General features: G+C 37.4%; 1 protein-coding gene across 1 annotated transcript; it reads right to left on the bottom strand.

The window, feature by feature from the left end:
- Positions 1-1,695: 1,695 nt before the first annotated feature.
- Positions 1,696-3,396, bottom strand: LOC132648963 (olfactory receptor 4K3-like). Its single transcript, XM_060371559.1, has 2 exons — positions 3,380-3,396; positions 1,696-2,644 (listed from the first exon to the last, which is right to left on the bottom strand). Exons 1-2 carry the CDS (start codon positions 3,394-3,396, stop codon positions 1,696-1,698), a joined length of 966 nt encoding a protein of 321 aa, XP_060227542.1.
- Positions 3,397-18,265: the final 14,869 nt, after the last annotated feature.

Here is an 18,265-nt window from a genome sequence, read left to right as displayed (position 1 = left end):
CATTTGGATACAGACATAGGAGTGGTAAAGCTGGATCTTCAGGTAGCAAGAAAGTACACAGATGGTAGTTCAGTGTCCAAGTGGGTTCCATAGTAATGGGAACAGGGACTGCTTCTGACATGAACTGATTGGCCTGCTTTTTGATCATCTCCCCGTGAGGGGGGAGAAGCCTCACCAGGCCACAGAGGAAGACAATACATCCACTCCTGATGAGACCTAATAGACTAGGATCAAAGAGAAGAAAAAGAAACCCTCCAGTACCAGTGGACTCTGTCCAAAGTTTGGTTAAGAGTCTCAGCATCTGCTTTGATACACTGCTGGGTAGAGTCTTTCAGAGGCCCTCTGTGGTGAGCTCTTGTCCTGTTTCCTGTTTTCTCCTTCTTCCAATGTCTATCCCATTTGTCTTTCTGAGTGAGGATTGATCATCTTACCCATGGGCCTCCTTCTTGCTTAGTTTCTTTAGGTGTACAGATTTTGGTATGTTTATCATATATTACGTGTCTAATTTCCACTTATAAGTGAGTATATATCATGTATGCCTTTATGCTTCTGGGATACCTCACTCAGGATGATCTTTTCTATATGCCACCATTTGCCTACAAATTTCATGGTTTCCTTCTGTTTAATTGCTGAGTAATATTTATTTGTGTAACTGAACCACAACAGTATGGTACTGGCATACTTGTATAACTACATATAAATGAATAAAATATACTAGAAAGACTTTACTTAACTCTACACAATTAGAGTGACATGATTTTCACCAAATATACCAAAACTACATACTGGAGGAAAGAAAGAATCCTAAACAAGGAGAATGAGATGTGCACATGAAGAAGAATGAACTTCAACCTTTATTTGCATCCTTTAAAATACAACCTAAATAAAAAATACTTAATATAAGATCTGAAATTCCTAAAGTGGTCAAATAGCTATGGAGTTTTAACCAACATTATAAACTCTATCTTGTGGAAAAAGCATCCTAAACATAGTTTGTTACCCTATGAATCAATCAATTTATGAAAACAGACCTCATGGAGATTCTATTTCAGGATATATGATATTAAATAATAATTTAGAGTACAAATTTTAGTATCAGATTGAGATAACATAGAAATCTCAGTAAACATTGTTGGATATTTTATTATGATACATATTCATCTGGCTTAAAATAAAAAACACAAAGTATAACACAATGCTGCCTTGTTGAGTCTATAACTTGTTTGATCTTCTCTTAACATTTTCTGCCCACTCCTTTAGTTGTTTTTGTTTTGTTTTGTTTTTTTCTTGATAGCTGTGATCAGGCAAAAGTGATGATATTGGCCACTTGGCAAAGAAATTGAATTTTGGGGCATGTGGTAATATACAGAATTATAATCAGGTAAATTTTACTAAGATGTTATTTATAAAGATAAACATATGAGTTTGGTCAACACACATTAAGGTAAACTCTATTAAAAACATAGAAGAACAGTTTTATGATATCCCTACAAGGAAAGAAAATTCAAATTAGATTTAGAAAGAAATTTTAGAAAGAGGGTTGGTCAGTAAATGTCATATTTTTTTTAATTAGCAAGTTATATCTATATTAGGGTATTTGTACAAATTTTGAATATCAACTATATTTTCTGACTTAAAATCAATTTCAAACAGTCAGTTTCACTATGTTCAGTAATTCGGACATATATCTGGATATTAGAAATTTCCTTTGGGACCAAAGTAGTTGCTTATAAATCTTTTCATGGCATTTTTCATTTCTTTATTTCTCAGAGTATAAATACCTGGGTTGAGGAGAGGTGTGAAAACAGAGTAAAATACAGCAAGAAATTTATCCAACCAGGTGATATTGAGAGGCCACACATAGATGAAGATGCAAGGTGCAAAAAAGATGATCACCACTGTGATGTGGGCAGTGCACGTGGACAGGGCCTTATGAGCCCCAGCTTTAGAGCTCTGTCGTACAGTGATTAGGATATAAGTGTAGGATATGAGCAACGGAATAAAGCAGGTTACAGCCACAACCCCACAGCCAGCATTCATTAGAACATCCAAATCATCGGAATCTATGCAAGCTAGCTTGATTACCAATGGCATATCACAGAAAAAACTGTCTATTTCCTTAGGTCCACAAAATGGCAGCTCCACAATCACTACCAGGTGACTCATGGCATGTACAAATCCAGTTGTCCAGGAAGTCAACACAAACCCAGTACATCTCTTCAGGTTCATGATGGTGAAGTAATGCAGTGGCTTGCAGATGGCCACATAGCGGTCATAAGCCATTATCACCAACAACACCATCTCTCCTGCAGCGATGCAGTGAGCAAAGAAGATCTGACACATACAGCCTGCAAAGGAAATGGTCTTGTTTTCCCTGAGAAAGTCTGTGATCATTTTAGGAGTGGTGACTGAAGAAAGCCACATATCAACAAAAGACAGGTTGGCCAACAGGAAGTACATGGGAGAATACAGATGTGGGTCAGTGATGATTAAAACCAGAATGGTAATATTTCCAGAAACAATGAGAAGATAAATCATTAAAAATATCACAAAGAGTGAGAGCTGAATATTCCATGAGTTGGAAAGTCCCCAAAGTATAAATTCTGACACCACAGACTGCCTACACCCATTTTTCTCAGTATGTCTTCAGAAGTAACCTGCGAAGAAAGAAAAATTATTAACTAGAGGTATGCTGTAGGCAACTTTCTGTGTAGAATTAGACATTCGTATTGAAACTCATCTGAATAGAATTGGATAAATTGAAGATAAATCTAAGCCAAGAATGCGTAACATTGTGCTGCCTGAGGTGAAAGCTATTGAGTCAAGGGCAAGAAGAGAAGCATCATGTGTGACTGTTATTCACATGCTCTATCAGCAATTTCTTTTTAAGAGAGCAGTGAGTAAAGCAAGAGAGCAACGTAAAAACCCCAAAATGGATGCTGTTTCATTGAGAAATACTGTCCAAATTTGTTACTAGCATTCATGAAATTCTGAAAAAAAAAATGAGGATTAAATTTGGCAACTGAAGGGGAAATACACCAAAATTCAGTAAAAATGGTATTATAAGATATTACCATTTTGTCAGACTGTATAATGATTTCTTTGAGCATCAGTAGAATAATATCTGTGTCTTCTCTGGGATGGTGGAGGCTCCTGGGAGTCTATGGTGGTGACCCTAGCTGAGACTCCTAGAAGCAGAGGTTATGGAGCATGATGTGGCCCCCTATTGTGGACAGGTGGATTTACAGTAGAGGAAGAGAAACACCAACCCACCCATAAAACCTTCCACTTACCCAATCACTGACTTTCCTAATTTAAGTCCCAGGCAATGAGAGAGAGCCCACTCATGACAGTATTAATAATATTTTGCTATACTTACAGGCAGGAAACCGGCATAACTGTCATCTGAGTGGCTTCACCCAGCAGCTGATGAAAACAGATGCAGAGAACCACAGCCGAAGAGTTGGCAGAGCTCAGAAAGTCTTATGGAAGAGGGAGAAAAAGGATTAAAAGAGCCAGAAAAATCAAGGATACCACAAGAAAGCCTACAAAATCAACTAGCCTGGGCACAAAGGGGCTCATAGAGACTGAACCACAAGAAGAGAGTGTCTATGGGCTTGACCTAGGCCCCTCACACATATATAAAAGATGTACAGCTTAGTCCTCATGTGGGTACTCTTACAGCAGGGTCCCTGGCTGTCTCTGACTCTGCTGTCTGCCCATGGATCCCTTTCCCCTAACTGGATGACATTGTCTACCCTCAATAGAAGAGAATAATCCCATTCCTACCACAACTTGATATGCCAAGGAGGGTTGATATTCTTGGGATGTCTCCTCTTCTCCTAGGAGAAAGGGAGGGTGATATTGGGGAAGTGGAAGGCAGAAAGAGGCCCTTGGAATAGAGGTGGAAGGGGGAGTGCTTATCGGGATATAAACTAATGTAATTAATTAATTAATTAATTAATGAAAAATACAATTTTAGCTTAAAGCTCGAAAGAGCATGTTGGAAAAACCTTAGTTGGGAAGCATACAGAAGGTGCTATAACATACACACTGGCATGAGATATAAATACAAAATATAGGTTCACAGTTATTCATTAATAAATACATATAATAGATTTTGTTTGCTCAACTAAACTGATTAACAAATACTACTACAAATACCAGTGTAAATGGATTGAAAGCACAAGGCAAGTTAAGTCAGACCTGATCACTGCAAGTCACATTTACTTCAGTCTCAGCCATTTCTGACAGGAACTCAGGGGCAGGCTCTTTGACCTCCCCACCTCTCAAGGGAGGAGCAGTCCTGCTAGGCCACAGAGGAGGACTTTGCAGCCAGTTTGAAGATACCTGATAAAACAGGGTCAGAAGAAAGGGGAGGATGTCTTTACCAATCAGTGGACTTGGAAAGGGGCAGGGAGGAGATGAGAGAGGGAGGGAGGGAGGGAGGGATTGGGAGGAAATGAGGGAGTGGGATACAGAGTTAGTAAAATGTAACTAATAATAAAAAAATTAAATTAAATTAAAAAAAATTTAGCATAAGAAAGCCAGTAAGAAACACTCAAAAAAAGAGAAAATATTAATCTTAAATTGCATAAACTAATCTTGAGACCACTTCAGATTTTGAAATACTTTAGTTTCATGACATAAACAACACCTATCATCATCCTATCACTAGTATGTATTTCCTTATTGTTTTGCTTTTCTACTGATCATCTATGTTATTGTAAAGAACAGAATGAATTACATAAATATGTCAACAAGGTTGTCCTTTGACTATCAGCCTTGGATGAATTGGAAGTTATACTTCCAGTGAGCAGCAGTTATTCCCCTCAAGGCAGGGTGCTTATGCTAATATAGTGACCAATACTGAAACCAGATGGTAAACAGTCATTGACCACTTTTTTTTTCCCTTCAATAATTCTCATGGTGCTTTTCAACTTGGGGTCTCATTTTATCCCAGAGCAGGCGAACAATAAAATCCTTGATGCCATCATCAGAATTATTTTAAGTTCCTGATTTCTGTCATCACAAAAGTGTAGAGAAGGAATGGAAGACAAGTAAAAGTTATGAAGGCATCAGGTAGCACATCCATCTGCTAAAGAAACCTGATGGAATAAGTAAATACACATGCCTTACAAAGATATGCCCAATATCTAAGCAAAATACGCTGATCATACAATGAAGAATTAGTATTCCTTGATATATATTTAATTTTGTTACATATCATAAAGATTAGGGTCAGGTTGAACTATTTGTTTATTTTTCTTTGTTTTTTTTTAAGTTATAATATAATGACAATATTTCTCTCCTTTCTTCCCTCCAAATTCTCCCATATACTGTTCCTTATTCTCTGTCAAATTCGTGGGAAAAGAAGGTACCTTAAATCAACAGAGTGAAGCTCATAGGAATTCAAAAATAATGAAGAAGAAAGCAGAGGGCTACATGTGTCTTCACCAAGTCTTCAGCATGTAATAGTAGAGATTTCATTTTAATAATTAAATGAGATTCTTGAATAGATGTGTGAGTTTCTGATTCTTATGCATTCTCTTGGGGCTCTTTAATTTTACAGTTGGCTTCTCTTATCCTACTTGGATATGAAAGTATTTGGTTTATCTTAATATTTTTTTATTTTGTTATGCTTTGTTGTTATCTCTTAGAAGCCTGTCTTTTTTTTTTTTTTTTGTAATGAGAGACACAAAGGGAGAGGGTCCAAATGAGAGACAATGTGGGTAGGAAGTCAGAGAAAAAAAAGGAAGGGAAAAAGCATATTGAGACTATATTGTATGATTAAAAAAAATCTGAGTAATAAAAAAGGAGAAAAAGAAAATCACAGCCTACCTTTTATTAATAGTTTTATACATACAAATTATTCAGCCTGTGTAATGTTACTTTTAAGTATGTTCTCAGGATGACCACTTGGTACTAGATATCCAGTTGGCGTGCTCTTTCCTGGGACACACTGCTTCTTATGCTCTCAGGAATCTTTATTTGGCTGTGATTTTTTTTTTTTGCATAGAATTAAGGATGCCTTGGATTTCACCCCTTCCACTATATCTTGTCTCTTGGTGTTGGCTTTACTGAGCTCAATTTTTATAGTCATGGTGGAATTATGGCACTACCAAAGGAAATTATTAAGAAAGTGCATTCATTTACAGAGCATTGTCAAACTGTCCTTTGGGACCTCTGCTGCAAAGCAGAACCAAGTCTCAAGCAATGCCTTTTAAAGTGTCTCCTCAGCTGGGCACAGTGGTGCATGTCTGTGTTCCCAGCATTCAAGGAGGAAAAGGTCGGTGGGCCTCTGTGAGTTCGAGGTCAGACTGTTCTACAAAGTGAGTCCAGTATAGCCAAGACTACACAGAGAAAACCTGCCTCTAAAAAACGATGATAGATAGATAGATAGATAGATAGATAGATAGATAGATAGATAGATAGATAGTCTTCTCTAGTATTATAAAAGTAGGACAGTATTGTCATCAGATCTCTGTGAACGTAAAAATCTTACATAGCTGATACATAGTAGTGACTGTACATGATCAGTTCTGTTTTAATGCTGTTAATCAGGATGTTTTATATCCACATGATTTTTGAGAAGCTAGTAAAAATGATGCCAGATATTACAGGAGCTTAAATAATATTACACACTCAATTTAATGTGCTGTGAAATCATAGAATAAAATACACACATGGGCATTACACCTCTCTAATATCCAGAGCAAAATGGTGCACGAATTGTTCCCTTTAATCTTATTTCCTACTGTGTCTTGAAACAATATGATTCATAAAGTTATGGCCAATATTCTGATGTTCAGCTGAACTCTGTTTAAGATATACATGCTCATCTATATGTATATATAGTATATTTGAACATATGTATTTATATCTGAAAATATTTTTCTATTTGCACATACATATTGTACATATGGAAATGCATTTTTATAAATATATAAATATACATACATATATTTAACTTATTAGCAAATTTCCTAAAAAATCTAATGTTAGCTTTTACATTAATTAACATAAAAATTAATGAAGGTAAACAAGCTGAATTATCTCTCTAAAAATCTAAAAGCAACCTATACTATGTATATGTGAAATATACAAATGCATGATTCATATTTGATATTCAATTTTTTTCAGGAACATAATAACCACTTCACCCGCTCCTCTTTTGCCCAGGACTTTTTTATCACGACTGTCAAAGACCTATTGAATACAATCATTTAAAGGGACTCTGCAATTTTTGCATTTAACTTAGTAGAAATTCTCTTAGAATATCTAATGTTTTTATGTTGAGAAATACAAAAAGAAACTGATTGAAGAAACTTGAATTATCTTTTTAAGATTCTAGAAGCAAACTGTTTATTTTCTTGTATTTTTCCATGCATTTCTGTACTGAATGCCCTTTTGAGCTGATTCCCACAATAACCACTCAGAATGCTTTTCTTTTTATGCCCAATTCTATTCTGAAAGTTTTCTTATCTGCTATGCACTCCTTGGCTCAAAGCTATTCTGTCTGTTTAACTTGAAGTGAATATTTGTGAAATGTTATCTCTATACTACTCTAATAGATTATCTGATTAAAAATGGCGAGCATCTGAGATAGACTCGAGCATTCATGGAACAGAAGTGGGGAAAAAAACCCCACAATATTGGACTCAAATAGAAGAAAGTCAAAAACACATTCTGAACTTAATATACAACATATAATGGTAAAAAGAGATAACTAGAAATATTTTATTAATTACCTAAAAGAAGGATATCAGAGAGCTGACTTACCAAAATCACAGCTTTCTCTTGGGTCACATTTTCTTCCCATCTGATGTGGGTTTATGAAGACATTCATGCATATCAAGACATCTTTCCACCTGGTTAATCCTTCTTCACTTCACTGTCCCCTGTGTGTTCCATGTCACCTTTTCTGTCTTCCGAACAAAATGAGAACCTAAGAAATAATTATCTTGGACATCCTTAGGGATTTCTCCATTAACAATGATACTGAGTACTGCAAATTTGTGAAAATGGGAAGAATGACGAGTAAAACTTCCTATTAGTCATCTCAGCACTGATAATTTTATTGAACTTTTCGAAATTATTCACTTCATTTCTAAGAAACTTAAAAAACAGCTTGCAGCTGCCTGGTCTGTTCCTGTAACAATATAATCTAAGTGACTAAAGAATTTCAGATTTTGAGGCCACGTGCTAATCATGAGAGATATGTCAAGAACAAAACCTGTGCAGTGAACATAATTCCCTAAAGCATAACCAAACCTTCAGCAGAGTGCAGAGAATCGTATGAAAGAAGGGGTAGTTAGTATGACCTGGAGAGGACAGGAGCTCCACAAGGACCAAATGTACCTGGGCACTGGGGTCTTTTGTGAGACTGTATCTCCAACCAAGGACCATGTATGGATATAACCTAGAACCCCTGCTGAAATGTAGCCCATGTAGCTCAGTATCTAAGTGGGTACCCTAGTAAGGGGAACAAGGACTATTTCTAAAAGGAACTCAATGGCTGGCTCTTTCTAGGCCACAGAGGAGGACATTGCAGCCAGGCCTGAAATACCTGATAAGCTAGGGTCAGATGAAAGGGGGAGAGGTCCTATCAGTGGACTTACAAAGGGGCAGGGAGATGATGAGGGAGGGAGAATAAGATTGGGAGGGTACAAGTGAGAAGGATACAGCTGGAATACAAAGTTAATAAACTGTAACTAATATTAAAAATTAAAAATTTAATATAAAAAATAAAAGAAACAACCCATGGTGAAAAAATCTGGTCACATTACTGATGAAGTATGATCTGTAACTGTATGTGATATTAGCAGGTATGAACTGATGCAATAACTATGAACGCTATGGAATATAAACATTTCCTTTGTTGATTTTAGAAAATTGACTTGATATGGGGTTACAATAAATCCTGCTGATTGTAAAATAAAAGTACTACATGTGGATTTGTTTTTGCCTGTTAGGTAAAATTTATATTAATTAATTAATGTATTTATTTATTTATTTATTTTTATAATTATTTTATTTACCCCCCCATTCGTTCCGCTCAGTATTGCCACACTTACCCTTCTTCCTCCATCCCCTCAGTATTTTTCCCCAGAAAAGGGGAGCCCTCCCTACCCCATATTAACCTTCCCCAGCACATCCAATCACATCAGGTCTGAGCATATTTTCACCCCCTGAGGCCAGGCAAGGCAGCACTGCTAGGGGGAAGTGATCCAAAAGCAGGCAACAGAGTCCCTGTTAGAAACAGCCCTCACCCCCCCACTTGCCAGGCATCCATATGAAACCCAAGTTGCTCTAGGTCCAGATCATGCATGCTCCTTAGTTGATGTCTCAGTCTCTGCAAGACCCCATGGGACTGCGTTAGTTGTCTCTGTTGGTCTTCTTGTGAGGCTCCTGTCCCCTCCATCTCCTTCCATCATTCCTCCTACAGTTCCACAGGACCCCCAGATTTCCACCACGTGCTTGGCTGTAAGTCCCAACACCTGTCTCCATCTGCTGCTGGCTGAACCCTCCCAGAGGACAGCCATATTAGGCTCCTATCTGCAAGTATAGCAAAGTATTCTTATTAGTGTCAGGAGATGGCTCTCTACCATCGAGTGGGTCTCAGGTTGGGCCTATTATTGTTTGGATTTTCCCTCCATCATTGTTTCTTCTTATCCCTGCACTTCTTGTAGGCAGGGTAAGTTTTGGATCACAGATTTTGTCTGTGGGTTGTTGTCTTGCCTGGCTAGGAAGTGGTCACTTCAGTCTTCATGTCCACTCTCCCCCCTGTTAGGAGTCTCACCTAGAGTCACAACTATATCCTGCCAGGAGCCTACCCTGTCACAGGCCTCCAACTTGACAAAGAGATGACCCTCCCTCCAAGTTTCCCTTCTTTTTCCCAGCCCTCTTTCCTCCCACCCCACTTCTCCCCACATCTGATCTCCACCCTTTCTTTTCCTCCCCATTTCATCACCTGCCCAATTCCCTTATGCTATCTGTTCTACTTTCTGCTCTCTAGTCTATTTTTGTGTGACATTTCGGCACCCTCCCTTACCTATCTGCGAACTGTAGTGTGATTATCCTGTATAGATCTAATATCCACTTATAAGTGAATACATATCATGTGTGTCTTTCTGAGGTGTGTTACTTCACTTTGGAAGATCTTTTCTAGTCTCATCCATTTGCCTGCAAATTTCATGATTTCTTTGTTTTTGATTGCTGAGTAGTGTTCCACTGTGTAAATGTACCACAATTTCTATATTCATTCCTCAATTGAAGGACACTTAGGTTGTTTCTAGATTCTGGCTATTATTAATAGAGCCACTATGACCATAGTTGAGTAAATGTCCTTGGTATATGGTAGAACATGTTTTGAGTATATGCCCAGGAGTGGTACAGCTGGGTCTTAGGGTGGGTGGAACTTTCCCCAATTTTCTGAGAAAGTGCCAAATTAATTTCCAGAGAGGTTGTACAAGTTTACAGCAATGGAGAGTGTTCCCCTTTCTCCACATCCTCTCCAGCATGTGTTGTTACATGAGGTTTTTTTTTTTTAATATTAGCCACTCTGACTGGTATAAGATGGAATCTTAATAATTGTTTGGATTTGTATTTCTCTGATGGCTAAGGACATTGAGCATTTATTTGTTTCTCAGCCATTCAAAAATCTTCTGTTTTGAATTCTGTGCATGTGTGTATGTGTATGTGTGTGTGTGTGTGTGTGTGTGTGTGTGTGAAATCTTGATTTAGCTTTGTATTCAATATTTTAATTGTATTATTTGATTTGTTGGTTTTAGATTTCTTAAATTCTTTCTATATTTTATATATCAGCCCTCTGTCTGATATAGGGTTGGTGAAGATCTTTTCCCAATTTGTAAGCTGCTGTTTTTTATTTCTATTGACAGTGTTCTTTGACTTACAGAAGCATCTCAGTTTCATGAGATCCCATTTATTAATTGTTGAGCTCAGAGCTTTTGCTGTTGGTGTTCTGTTCTGTTCAGGAAGTTGTCTCCTATGCCAGCGAGTTATAAACTTCTCCATGTTGCATTCTAGTAGGTTTAGAGTCTCTATTTTTATGTCAAGTTCTTTGATTTACTTGGACTTGAGTTTTGTGCAGGGTGATAAATATGGACCTATTTGCACTTTTATACACGCAGAAATCTGGTTAGACCCGCACCATTTGTTGAAGATGCTTTCTTTTTTCCACTGTACGGTTTTGGCTTCTTTGTCAAAAATCAAGTCCCTTTAGGAGTGTGGGTTTATTTCTGAGTCATCCAATTTAATTCCATTGATCAACCTATCTGTTTCTATGCCAATACCATTCAGTTTTTACTACTATTGTTCTGTAGTATAGCTTGAGATAAGGGATGCTGATTGCACCATAAGTTCTTTGATGTTACAGAATTCTTTTAGCTATCCTGTGTCTTTTTTTTAAACATGAAGTTAATAGTTGCTCTTTGTAGGTCTATAAAAAAATTGTATTAGAATTTTGATGGGAATTGCTTTGACTCTGTAGATGGCTTTCCGCAGGATGGCCATTTTTACTATACTAAGTCTACTAATCCAGGAACATGGAAGATATTTTCATCTTCTAAAATCTTCTTTGATTTCTCTCTGCAATGTCTTGAAGTTCTTGTCATACAGGTCTTTTATTTGCTTGGTTAAAGTTACACCAGGACATTTTATTTTATTTGTTGTCATTGTGAAGCGTGTTTTTTATCCTATATATTCTCATCCCTTGTGTTGCGAGTATAAATGAGGGTTACTGATTTATTGAGCTAATTTTGTATACACACACTTCTATGAAGGTGTTTACCAGCTGTAGATGTTATCTTGTAGAATCTTAGGGGTCACTTATACACTATTTTATCAGCTATGAATAGTGATACTTTGACTTCTCTTTCAATTTCTAGCCCCTGATCTCCTTTTCTTGTGTTATTGCTCTAGCTAGAACTTCAAGTACTATACTGAAGAAATATGGTGAGAATAAGCAACCTTGTGTTGTTCCTGATTTTAGCAGAAACACTTTAAGTTTCTACATCTAACTTGGATGTTGGCTGTTGGCTTGATGTATATTGTTGTTATTGTGCTTGGTGTGTGCTTGAATCCCTGATCTCCCCAAATAGTTAAACATGAACTGGTGTTGGATTTTGTCAAAGGCTTTTTCAACATCTAATAAGATCATCATAAGATCATTGTATGTGTGTGTATGTGTGTGTGTGTGCTTGTGTGTTTGTGTGTGTTGTTTATATGATGGATTATTTTGAAGGATATTCTTATGTTGAACCACTCCTGCATGCCTGGGATAAAGCCTGCTTGATCATGGTGGATGCCATATTTTATGTTTTCCTGGATTTGGTTTGCAAGTATTTTATTGCGTATTTTTTCATCAATGTTGACAGGGAGATTGGTCTGAAATTCTCTTTTTTTATGTGGGGTCTTTGTTTGGTTTAGGTATCAAGGTGTGTGTGGATTCATAGAATGAGTTTGGTATGTTCCTCTGAGGAGTTTGGTATTAGTTCTTATTTGAAAGTCTGGTAGTATTCTGCTCATAGCACAGTAGTTCTTTTGCTCTTTGGACATTGCATCTTCATTTATGCTTGGCCCTTTCCCATAAAGTCATTAGATAAATTCCTTGCTGTGTTTTATTCTGTGGTCACTGCTCTCTTTTTTTTTTTTTTGATATAGAGCATTGATACCATTTATTTATAACAAAACAATAAAGACTTTTTTACTCAACAAAAATGCATTTACTATGAAGTTATTTTTTGTTATTCATTTAAATTTAGTATATAAAAATAAACTTCATCATGGCATTTTCAGAATATATGTCACTATATTTGGTTTTTTTTTTTTTTTTCAATGCAGTTTATTCAGGAACATTGAACAATCCTCGGACCCCGGGGAAAGCCAGCCCATAGCTTAAATAGCCTCTGGGTAGCCAACCGAGGCGTGCCACGGGGGCAATGCAGATAGGTCCACATACATGGAAGCAAGCCAGATCCTCGGCCTTAGCCAAATGTGGAGTTGTTCGTGACAGAGAGCACTCACCATCGGGAAGGTGGAAGGCAGGAAACCAGCTCCATCTTTAAGGCATAGCATTCCGCAGCTCTCTACAGTTCCCCCTTTTTGTTTTAGACGCATCAGGCAAGAATAGAGGTCTGATTTCTGATATTAGAAATAAATTGGGACTTTGTACAGATGTTCATTTAGGTGTCATCCACCCAAAGAGCATCGGACCCGTCCGATACCTTTTTCTCAGAGGCGGGACCTGGGGCATCAACCCGCATGCAATCAGACATGCTCTTCTCTGGGTCCAAAGCGGCTGACCCTGAGTGCAGTGCTTAGCCTCGCATCCTGAGCGTATCATTTTAGCTTTTTATGGTATCCAACCATGCTTGGGGAGAATGTCTTGCTTCAATGGCTGTAAAGGCCTGAATGATCATGGCTGCATCACACTGTTGTGAGACTCTAATCTTGCATATATACCACAGGCAAACCAAGGAGACCAACACCAGAAGTCCTGCTAACACTCCCATGCCCGCCCATTCCTTCAGATGATTCATGGCTGCAGCAATCCAGGTTGATAATCCTGTGGCTAGTCCTGCGTCCACTCCGGTAGAATTTACTGTGACAATGGCCACTCTCAGCTGCTCCATCGTAGTATCGAATTCTCCAGTCCAATTACCTAAAATATAGCTCGACAATTGTTTAGACAGATTTGCAGCGCAGGAAAAATTCTCATGTTGTGTGCTAGTGACACAAAGTCCAGCATACTTTCATTGACAGCCAGGTTGAGCGATTTGCCATAGGGTATCAATTTGCTCCTGCAAGAGGTCAATCCTCTGATTGAAAACCATCAAGCTTCCTTTTAGTTGAGCATTAATTCCTTTATGTACAACTAAGGCATGAGCTACATTGGCTAAATGATTATTCAGGGTCTGAGCAGTCTGCCCAGTATGACTCATGGCTAATGCCCTGGTGGTAGCTCCAACAGCCGTCAATTAGATGGTAGTAACAATGGTGGCTGTAGTTCCAAGATCCCTTTTCTGTCTGAAGAGAGTCATAGCGTGAGGGGCATCAATGGGCATAGGCACCCAGTGAGGCATGCGAGTAACCAGGGCATACCTAACTTTACTAGCATTGGGGCTTAAAAAAAAGCAAGTATCATTACCACAATTACTTGGCTCTATCTGGCTAATAATGAATAAAAATGGGGGATATAGACAAACAGGTGTGGGCTTATAGGAAATATTATGAGAAGCCTTAACCCCTCGTTGGAACATCCTGCGTCAGTTCTAGAACTAGCAGTGGTGGTGTCCGAGGTCTGAGTAGGTTCAGGAGACCATTGCCCCAGGAGCGAGACGTGCTCCATGCCAATTGACTAAATCCATGTTTTCCTCCAATTTTGAAAGTCATTTAAGGTTTTTAAATTATTTTTTCCCTTTTTTTCTTAAATTTTTCATCAATTACACTTTATTCATTCTGCATCCCCCTATAAGCCCCTCCCTCCTCCCATCCCAATCCCACCCTCCCTCCTCCCTCTGCTTGCATGCCACTCCCCAAGTCCACTAATAGGGGAGGTTCTCCTCTCCTTTCTGATCTTAGTCTGTCAGTTCACATCAAAAGTGGCTGTATTGTCCTCTACTGTGGCCTGGTAAGGCTGCACCCCCCCCCCCCAGAGGGAGGTGATCAAAGAGCAGGCCAATCAGATTATGTCAGAGGCAGTCCCTCTTCACATTACTATGTAACCCAATTGGACTCTGAACTACCCTGGGCTACATCTGTGCAGGGGTTCTAGGTTATCTCCATGAATAGTCCTTGGTTGGAGTATGAGTCACTGGGAAGTTCCCTATGTTCAAATTTTCTTGTTCTGTTGCTCTCCTTGTGGAGACCCTGTCCTCTCCAGCTCTTACTATTTCCCAGTTCTTACCTAAAATTCCATTCACTCTGCCCAGCAGTTGCCCATCAGGCTCAGCATCTGCTTTGATAGTCTGAAGGGCAGAGGCTTTCAGAGGCCTTCTGTGGTAGGTTCCTAGGTTGTTTCCTGTTTTCTTCTTCTCCTGATGTCCATCCTGTTTGCCTTTCTGGATGGGGATTGGACGTTTTAAGTTAGGGTCCTCTCTCTTGCTTAGTTTCTTTAGATGCACAGGTTTTAGTGGGTTTGTCCTATGTTGTATGTCTATATGAGTGAGTATATACCATGTGTGTCTTTTTGCTTCTGAGACAACTCACTCAGGATGATCCTTTCCAGATCCCACCATTTACCTGCAAATTTCATGATTTCCTTATTTTTTATTGCTGAGTAATATTCCATTGTGTAGATGTACCACAATTTCTGCATCCATTCTTCCGTTGAGGGGCATCTGGGTTGTTTCCAGCTTCTGGCTATTACAAATAAAGCTGCTACAAACATGGTTGAGCAAATGTCCTTTATGTGTACTTGAGCCTCTTTTGGATATATGCCCAGCAGTGGTATGGCTGGATCTTGAGGAAGCGCTATTCCTAGTTGTCTGAGAAAGCACCAGATTGATTTCCAGAGTGGTTGTACAAGTTTACATTCCCACCAGCAGTGGAGAAGGGTTCCCCTTTCTCCACAACCTCTCCAGCATGTGTTGTCACTTGAGTTTTTGATCTTGGCCATTCTCATGGGTGTAAGGTGAAATCTCAGGGTTGTTTTGATTTGCATTTCCCTAATGGCTAATGAGGTTGAGCATTTCTTTAAGTGCTTCTCTGCCATTCGGTATTCCTCTACAGAGAATTCTCTGTTTAGCTCTGTTCCCCATTTTTTAAGTGGATTACTTGGTTTGCTGCTTTTCAGCTTCTTTAGTTCTTTATATATACTGGATATGAGACCTCTGTCAGATAAAGGGTTGGTGAAGATTCTTTCCCAATCTGTAGGTGGTCGCTTTGTTTTGATGACGGTGTCCTTTGCTTTACAGAAGCTTTTCACTCTTGAATCCTATTATATACACATTGAGGAACACAGAGATGAAAACAGCAATGAGATGTCTAAGACAATGGAATTTAAAGTTTGGGGTAAAATCTTAGATCTTCTGTAACCATATGATTGAGATAATGAAAAGAAGTTACTAAATTCTTCAGCAGACCTTGTGTCAATTATAAAATTCCAATTTACCTCACATACAAATTGCTAAAGAGGATCTAATAGTGCCTCAATTTATTGTATACGATCATAGCTTATAGTTTTAATATAGTTTCAAAATTAATACCACTAGTTCAAAATACATTTTCAATAATTGTAGAACAATTAAAGTAATTATTATTTTATTATTTGTGCATAACCATGACTTTCTGGATACTTTTATGTTTAAGATAATAAAAGATATAAACCGCACTATTTTACATTAAAGAAAATTTTATTTGGCTTATTTTTCATAGAAGCAAAAGAAAAGAAGTACTACTCACTTAACCCAAAAAAAAGTTCTCAAAAATAAGAGTTTATATGCCACCTACTGAGATTCATAAATAATATTACTACCTGGTAGCAATCTATGTATGATGTATCTCCTGCTACTATAATGAAGCATGGTCTATTAGTGCATTATCATGTATAATAGGAAGACTGAAATTGCTGACATGCTTTCATTTCAAGGCGCTTTACAAGCTGTGGTACAGAGAAATTCGTTGTCAAACAGTAAAAATATTAAGCACGTTGAAGTCCCTTACCATGTTTGACACAAAGTATATGACTTACATACATCTACCATTTTCCATTATCAGAATTTTAATTAGTTAAAATTAATTAGTTAAAAGATGTTGGGTTCAATTCTACCTCAACTTTCGTAAACATGATTAAGAGTAATCATTTATCCTTTGTGAGGTTTGGTTTCCACATTAATAGAAAGGAGATCGTGGTATGTATTGTATATGGTTGTTATAGAAGCAATGAAATAGCATATGTAAAACAATAGAAACATGTGGCATAATCACCACTCAATGACCGTTAGATAGTGTCATGATAGCCAAGTCAATCCATATGTTAATAGAGTCAAAGGTTTTCACCCTTTGGCATTCCACAACTCATTTCAGGGACATGACATTTTTCAGTCTCAGTAGACGTTCATTTGGGCCATTGCATTCCAATGAATACAAATGTATTCATTTATGTGCAAATGTGTATACTTGTGTGTGCACATACTCTGCCATCATAGTAAGAAATTCTAAAGGTCAGGAAAGATGTAAAGGAAACTGTAAGTTTTTTTATTTTATTTTTCTTATTAGTTACATTTTGTTAATTCTGTGTCCCAACTGTATCCTGCTCCCTCATTCTTTCCCCAACCCCACACTCTCTCCCTGGTCTCCTCCCTGCCCCTTTCCAAGTCCACTGATAGGGATTCTGGCAACTTTTGACCTTTGCCATGATTTTCTTGGAAGCAGGCTGAAGTTAAACATCACAAATCTGTAGCAACCAACATAAATGAATAATTATGATATGAGTGAATAAATAGGAATGGAAATTTAGATAATAAAGAGTTAAAATTATGCCTACTCAAGAGGAAATTAGTACAAAATAATCACAAGGCTAATAAAACACATAAAAAACAGCATTCTAGTAGCTCTATCAAAAGTTATTAATAAAGTGGTGGAATCTCTAGGATAAATTGCAAAAGAAGGTATTCAATCTCTGCAGCATGTTGCAGAATAATTTCTAAATGGACCGTAGATCTGAACATGTTTAAAACTGTATGAACAATTTATAATGATTTATAATGATTTAGCTTTATAATTCATAAGTGTAGTAAATGTTTTAATACCGATTATTTAAAACTAACTTTTACCTTACGCTAGACTATTTAAAAAGAAAATAAATGAGAGAATTAATAGCACCCAAGGAGTAGTAACTTTAATACTTAAATAATAAAAGTAATTATATATATATTATGTAGCTTTCATGAACAACCTAATAGAAAATTAGGATTTCAAAAATTTTAAACTTACAGTATATATAAGATGAAAAAGATATTTATAAGAACTATTTTCAAAAAGTTTCATGCTAAAATATAAACAAGCTAAAATTGCATTTAATTGTCATCTCTGGACTATAAAGTATCTTATGTCAATATTTAATAACACAACCAAACAGTAAAGCTGATAAAATAATAACACCATGCATATCTCTAAAAAGCTTTTTGTTTCTCACTTAAAAGTGCCTAAATAATTTTGTTGCAATAAAGCCAAACAAATGAAAAACACAGAAGAAGAACCGTCTGCCAGTAACAAGAAAAGACTCATATGACAATCACTG

The sequence above is a fragment of the Meriones unguiculatus genome, chromosome 18, assembly GCF_030254825.1.
Source record: "Meriones unguiculatus strain TT.TT164.6M chromosome 18, Bangor_MerUng_6.1, whole genome shotgun sequence".
In the NCBI taxonomy this organism is placed as follows: Eukaryota; Metazoa; Chordata; class Mammalia; order Rodentia; family Muridae; genus Meriones; species Meriones unguiculatus.
Note: the sequence above shows the minus strand (reverse complement) of the source record. Positions and strands in the feature narration are given on the sequence as shown.